The sequence below is a fragment of the Penaeus vannamei genome, chromosome 30 (assembly GCF_042767895.1).
Source record: "Penaeus vannamei isolate JL-2024 chromosome 30, ASM4276789v1, whole genome shotgun sequence".
NCBI classification, from domain to species: domain Eukaryota; kingdom Metazoa; phylum Arthropoda; class Malacostraca; order Decapoda; family Penaeidae; genus Penaeus; species Penaeus vannamei.
In genome coordinates this window covers 997,975-1,005,474 of record NC_091578.1, presented here as the reverse complement: position 1 = coordinate 1,005,474, position 7,500 = coordinate 997,975, and the positions used below count along the sequence as shown (strand labels likewise).

The 7,500-nt window shown below is 45.2% G+C and overlaps 1 protein-coding gene across 1 annotated transcript in view; it reads left to right on the top strand.

Moving 5' to 3' along the window:
• Positions 1-7,500, top strand: part of Rab23 (RAS oncogene family member Rab23) — a gene marked incomplete at its 5' end in the record, with an annotated part of 53,368 nt that overhangs the window by 37,909 nt on the left and 7,959 nt on the right. The window contains 3 exon segments of the mRNA XM_070143538.1: positions 1-55; positions 1,294-1,456; positions 2,206-2,285. The exon segment at positions 1-55 is cut by the window's left edge and continues 67 nt beyond it. Coding sequence (XP_069999639.1) covers positions 1-55; positions 1,294-1,456; positions 2,206-2,285 — 298 coding nt within the window.

Genomic DNA, 7,500 nt, shown 5'->3' with positions numbered 1-7,500 from the left:
TCACCAAGGAGTACAAGAAGACCATCGGCGTCGACTTCCTGGAGAGACAGATTACGTGAGTAGGAGTGTCTTTGTGTCTGTGTCTGTGGCTCCTCCGGTTCGCTCTGGGTCTGTGTGGGTCTGCGTCTGTTTCTGTCTGTCTGTCTTTGTTTTGTACCTCTGGCTCTGTGGTTCTGTGGCTGTCTCGGTCTGTGTCTGTATGTCTTTGGTTCTGTATCTGTTTCTGTGGTTCTTCCTCTGTCTGGTTATGTGGCTTTGTCTCTGTCTGGTTCTGTGGTTCTGTGGCTGACTCTGTGTCTGTATCTGTCTTTGTGGTTCTGTATCTGTTTTTGTGGTTTTCTCTCTGCCTGGTTCTGTGGCTGACTTTGTGTCTGTATCTGGCTCTGTGGTTCTGTGTCTGTTTTTGTGGTTTCTCTCTGTCTGGTTCTGTGTAGTTCTGCATCTGTGGTTGTGTCTGGTTCTGTGGCTCTGTCTCTGGTTCTGTGGCTGTCTCTATATGTGTCTGTATCAGTCTGTGTGGTTCTGTACCTGTTTCTGTGGTTCTTTCTCTGTCTGGTTCTGTGGCTCTGTCTCTGTCTGTGTCTGTATCTCTATGTTTCTGTCTGGTTCTGTGGTTCTCTCTCTCTGTGTCTTTATCTGTGTTTGTCTCAGTGCTTCTCTGTCTATTTCTGTTGCTCTGTCTCTGTCTGGTTCTGTCTTTTGTGTGTTTGTTTGTCTTTACTCTTTGGCTTTGTCTATTTTCTCTCTCCCAGTTGCTTCATTTGATTAATCTCTAATTCCCGTGTCAATCAGCCCTGTATTTATTAATTAGATACTCTCAGGTGATAAGCCCCATTTGCAGTTATATAAGGATGTAAAGTTTATTTACATTTTTGATTGACAGGATTCTTAAGTAATTCGTCTTGGATGGTCAGTTGCTTCATTTTCTTCTTGAAAAAACTCCCTTAGTGTTGTCACTATTTTTTTGTATTTTAAACGTGTTATCCTTGTCTCTTATTCTGTGTTCGCTTGTTTATTTCTCACTTCTAACGCTACTATATCATCTTTCTTTTACTTCTCCATCTTTACTTCTATTCTTTTCCTCCCACTTTCCCTTCCCTTCTCCCTCCCTCCCTTTCTTCCTTCTTTTTCCTCCCTCTCCCTTCTCTCCACTCCTCTCTTCACTTTCCCCTCCCTTCCTTCCTTCCCCTCTCCTTTTTGCCCACCTCTCCACTCCCCTCCTCCTCCCTTCTTCCTTCTCCCCTTCTCACCCCCAACCCACTAACTTTCCCCTCCTCTCCCTCTCTCCCCCAGGATAAGCGGAGAGGAGGTGCGCCTCATGCTCTGGGACACGGCCGGGCAGGAGGAATTCGACGCCATCACCAAGGCCTACTACAGGGGCGCCCAGGCCTGCGTCGTCGCATTCTCCACCACCGACAGGGACTCCTTCAGCGCCGTCAGGAAGTGGAAGAAGAAGGTGGGGAGGAGAGGGGAAGGAGGAGGAGGAGGAGATGGAGGGGGGGAGATGAGATGGAGGAGGAGGAGGAGGAGGAGAGAGGAGGAGGAGGAGGAGGAGGAGGAGGAGATGGAGAGATAGAGAGGGAGGAGGGAGGAATGGGAGGAGGAGGAGGAGGGAGAGATGAGATGGAGAGAGGAGGAGGAGGAGGAGGAGAGAGGAGATGGAGGAGGAAGAGAGAGGAGATGGAGGAGAGGAGGAGAGAGGAGACAGGAGGAGAAGAGAGGAGATAGAGTAGGAGGAGAATGATGCTAAAAATGAAAAGAGGAAAGGGAAGGAAGTTTGGAGTGGATGGAGTTACAGGTCAAGGGAGTAATTTAGGGACGATAGGGAGACGGGGACAGTTTTAGGGATGACGGGAATTTAGGGATTGTTTTGAGGAGAAGAGGGATTCAGGGATTATTTTAGGGACGAGAGTGATTTTAGGGAAGTTTTGGGGGGTGAACGTTATTTCAGGACTATTTTAGGTAGGAATTCAGGGATTTTTTTAGGGGATGCGTACACATCTACAAACAATTGTACATTCCTCTGGACCCTCCTCACACACACACACACACACACACACACACACACACACACACACACACACACACACAAACAAACAAACAAACACACAATCATTATTTTATACTTTTTTGATCTATTAATTTTTGTGAGTCTTCATTTTCTTGTACATTCCTCTGACACCCCCCCTCCCCCCTCCCCCCCAGGTCGAGGACGAGTGTGGCAGCATCCCCATGGTGCTCGTGCAGAACAAGATAGACTTGATCGACCAGGCATCCGTCAAGCCGTGAGTACTCTGTGTGTGTTTGTTTGTTTGTGTGTGTGTGTGTATTAGTTTGTTTGTGTGTGTTTGTATGTGTTTATTTGAGTGTGTGTGTGTGTGTGTGTGTGTGTGTGTGTGTGTGTGTGTGTGTGTGTGTGTGTGTGTGTGTGTGTGTGTGTTAGTTTGTTTGTGTGTGTTTCTATGTGTTTATTTGAGTGTGTTCGTGTGTGTGTGTGCGTGTTTGTTGTGTGCGCGCGCGTGTGTGTGAGATTGCAGAAGCGTTTATGCGTGTTTGTCAACTCCCGCAGTGAGTATCGGTGCTGCCATTAGCACCGGTGTGTGCTCACCAATCAGGCAGAAAGTTAAACAACAACCCTCCCCTTCCTAACTCAACCAGCAACTGCCTTTGGCTCCCGTGCTCCGCCTCCGCCACCCGTCGAGGCGCTCCAAGTGGGCAACACTCTCCCGCTGCCAGGTGTACGATGACTAGATTAAAAAATGAAGGAAAATGCAAGCAGAGTGTCTGGGAAATGGGTTTGCTTGCGTGTGCTCTTCGGTGGTTGTGAGAAGTAGTTTTGGGGGAAGAATTGTATGTACTTGTGTGTTTGATGCGTTAGGGTGTGTGTGTGTGGGCGGATGTGTGTGTGTGTGTGTGTGTGTGTGTGTGTGTGTGTGTGTGTGTGTGTGTGTGTGTGTGTGTGTGTGTGTGTGTTTGTGTGTGTGTACGACAATGAAAAACATAAATCGTCAGTAATTTATCTCACGGACACAAAACCAAACATAACATAAACATTCCCACCAAGTTATATTTCCCGCCCAAAATTTCGCCCGACACTGCACTTCAAAAAAGAAAAAAAGAACAGATAAATAAATAAATAAATAAATAAATAAATGAATAAATAAAAGACATAAAAATAACCAAACACACACACACACAAAAAAAACTTCATTTACAGCGATTTCCCTCAAAATTTCGAAGCCGTTTCCCCCAAACTGCCCCAACGGCTATGGGCGCGACTTACCACATTAGCTCCGCGGGTGAGCCTTCGGTGTTAACTCCGGGTTCCGTAAACAAATTAACGATGAATTATGCATTAGTTTCGAGCCATTTAAGGGCGTGTGGATGGCGACCCCAAGACATGGCATTTTCTCGTCAATAAGGTGCCGCCGTAGCTTCTTTACAGTGTTGTTTTTTTCGTTCTTTTTTTCTCTCTCTTTGTCTTTTTGTCTTTCTGTTTCTCGTTGTCTCTGTCTCTCTGTCTCTCTCTTTCTCTCTCTGTCTGTGTCTCTCTTTCTCTTTCTGTCTCTCTGTCTCTCTCTCTTCTTTCCCTTTCTCTCTCTCTCTCTCTCCTCTCTCTCTCTCTCTCTCTCTCTCTCTCTCTCTCTCTCTCTCTCTCTCTCTCTCTCTCTCTCTCTCTCCCTCCCTCCTCCTCTCCCTTCTCCTCCTCTCCCTCCTCCCTCCTCTCCTCTCCCTCTCCCTCTCCCTCCCCCCTCTCCCTCTCCCTTGACATAAGATCGTGTTGTCTTCCAAGGTCTCAGGAATGTATACCGATTCACACGTTCGCGTTAATCTCTCTCTCTCTTCTCTCTCTCTCTCTCTCTCTCTCTCTCTCTCTCTCTCTCTCTCTCTCTCTCTCTCTCTCTCTCTCTCTCTCTCCCCCTCCCTTCCCCCTCTCCCTCTCCCTCTCCCTTGACATAAGATCGTGTCGTCTTCCCGTCTAGAACGTATACCGATTCACACGTTCGCGTTAAAGTAAAGACTTTGCTTAAGACTTTTACTTTGCTTTGGGGGGAGAAGGGGGGGGGGCTCCTGGTCTCATCAAGGGGGGGGGAGTTAGGAAATTACGGTGTGGAAGATGTTAGTTTGTTAGTGTGGTGATCGTAGAGGTGATAAAGTTACTAGGAGAATAATAGTAAAACAATTAATAAAAGAAAAGAAAAGGAAAGAAAAGTAAGTAAATAACGGTGAAAATAACTCAAGGATCACAGAAACGAACATTAATATTAACCACGATATCAATAAAAAACAAATAGATAAATAAATACACCTTTAAAAAATCGAAAAAATGGAAAGAAACTCATCAACAGTCACGGAAATCGGTGTTGCCATCGAGAGAGCCTGTTATAACGACAGCCACCACTCGCCCTTTCGCCTTCAGACCAGTTCCAGACCTCTGCTGTCCTTGGCCGGTCTGGAATGCCTCTGGGAATCGGCTCTTCATTTTCACTTTTGTCTAATGATAGCAGATTTTATTTATTCATTTATACATTTTATTTTTTAAAGCTATTTGCCTCTTTCTCTTTCTCTCTCTCTCTGTCTGTCTCTGTCTCTGTCTCTGTCTCTGTCTCTGTCTCTGTCTCTGTCTCTGTCTCTGTCTCTGTCTCTGTCTCTGTCTCTCTCTCTCTCTCTCCCTCTCTCTCTCTCTCTCTCTCTCTCCCTCTCTCTCTCTCTCTCTCTCTCTCTCTCTCTCTATTTATTTATCCTTATTTATTTATTTATTTTGAGGGTGGGTGGATCAGCTGTTCTTATCCCGTTTTTGTGGAATGGGAGGATGTGTTAATTTTATTTGTTTGTAGTAATAGTCTATTTTATTTGTCATTTGTGTGTGATAATAGAATATTTTTTATCTTTTTATGTTTTTTTATGTTTTTTAAAATGTTTATGGTGTTATTTCATTTATTCTCGTCCGTTTTTCTGTCTCTATGTCATCTTACCTCTTATTTCCCTCTTTCTCTTTTATTCTTATTCCAACTTTCTTTTACCTTGTCTCTTCTTCTCCCTCTTTCTCTCCCATTTTTCGTATCTCATTTTTTTTCTTATTTCACCAATTCTTTTTCCTTCCCCCTTTCCTTCTCCTATCCCTCACTCCTTCTTCTTCTTCTTCTTCTTCCTATCCCCCCCCTTTTTAGTCTACCATTATCCCTATTTCATTTTATTCTTCGTCTTCACTCCCCCTTTACTCCCCCCCTTTCCCTTCTTCTCTGCCTTTATTCTCCTCCTCCTCCTTTCTAGCATCCATTTTCCGCTATGTCTCATTTTATTTTCTTCCCTGTTCCTTTTTCACACTATCACACTCCTCCCCTCTCTTCCCTCCTCCTCTACCTTTCCACCCCCTTATTTTCCTATTTCCTCCCCTCCCCCTCCTCCCTCTACCTACCCCTTATTTTCTCTTATCTCCTCCTCTCTTCCTCCCTCTCCCCCCTCCCCCTCCTCCTCTACCTACCCCCCTTATTTTCCCTATTCCCTTCCTCCTTTCCCCTCCCCCTCCCTCCTCTACCTACTCCCTTATTTTCCCTATTCCCTTCCTTCCTCCCTCTCCCTCCCCCTCCTCCTCTACCTACCCCTTATTTTCCCTATTCCTCCCCCTTCCCCTCCCCCTCCTCCCTCCTCCTCTACCTACCCCCTTATTTTCCCTATTTCCTCCCTCTTCTCCCCTCCCCCCTCCCCCTCCTCCTCTACCTACCCCTTATTTTCCCTATTCCTCCCCCTCTCTCCCCTCCTCTCCCTCCCCCCTCGCTCTCCACTTTCCGCCATCTTCCAAAAAGGGCCAAATATATTGCACCACACATGACCTGACCTCCATTTGTGCCTGACCTCGGCGCCGCGGGTGTCAGGGAAGGCGCGGGGTGAGGGGGGGGGGGATGTGCGTGAGTGTATGTGTTCCCGCCATACATACATGCGAACATACATACATTCGTACATACGTGCATACCTACGTAGTGCATATATGCATACATTAATACGTACATGCATACATAAATGCATAAATACATACATATATTACATACATACATAGGTACATATATAAATACGTACATACATACATACATAACATATATGCATACATATATACATTCAAACATACGTACATATATTCATACATATGTTACATACCTACATTCATACATACATTCATACATGCATAGATATATGTATGTATGCATATGTACGTACATGCATACATTCATACATGCATGCATATGTGCATACATGGATACATACACATATGCATACATATATTCATACATACACACATACAATTATCACATACATAAATTCATTCATACATACATTCATTCATACATACTTACATACATGCATGCATATGTACATACATGGATACGTACATTACATGCATACATATATTACATAATACATACATTCATACATACATACATACATGTATGTATATGTACATACATACATACATACATACACACACATACATGCATACATACATACATACACACACATGCATGCATGCATACATACATACATACATACATACATACATACATACATACATACATACATACATACATACATACATACATACATACATACATACATACATACGTGCATGTATATGTACATACATACATACATTTCAGACACACAACAGCTTATGCATATACAGCAGAGGGGTAAGAGAGAGAGAGAGAGAGAGAGAGAGAGAGAGAGAGAGAGAGAGAGAGAGAGAGAGAGAGAGAGAGAGAGAGAGAGAGAGAGAGAGAGAGAGAGACAGACAGACAGACAGACAGACAGACAGACAGACAGACAGAGAGGGAGAGAGAAAGAATAACTACTAAAAAAAACGAAAGAAGAGAGGGGAAATAAACGAACAATTAAGAAGAAAGAGTATAAATAAGGAGAAGGGGGGAAGGGAGGAGAAGGGGGGAGGAGGAACAGGTGAGGGGGGGGGGCAGGAATGTAGGCCAAGGTTATACGATTCGAGGGGTGGAGCTAAGGGGAAAGGGGGGGGGGAGGGAGGAGGGGAAAGGGGGGTGGGGAGGGGAGTTCGATAGTTGTAAGGTGACACTGTCATGCATGCGAGTGGGGAGGGGAGGGGGGGGAGGGGAAGGGAAGGGAAGGGAAGGGAAGGGAAGGGGAGGGAAGGGAAGGGAAGGGAAGGGAAGGGAAGGGAAGGGGAAGGAAGGGAAGGGAAGGGAAAGGGAAAGGAAGGGGGAGCGAAGGGAAGGGAAGAGAAGGAGAGTGAGAAGAGAAGAAGGAGAAGAAATGAAGAGAAGAGAAGAAATGAGAAGAGAAGAAAAGAGAAGAGAAAAGAAAAGAGGGGAAGGGAAAGGAAGGGAAGGGAAGGAAAGGGAAGAAAAGGGAAGGAGAGGAGAAGAGAAAAGAACAGAGGGGAGGGAAAGGGAAAGAGAAGAGAAGGGAAGAGAAAAGAAGAGAGGGAAATGAAGGGAAAGGAAGGGAGGGGAAAGAGAGGGAAAGGGGAAGGGA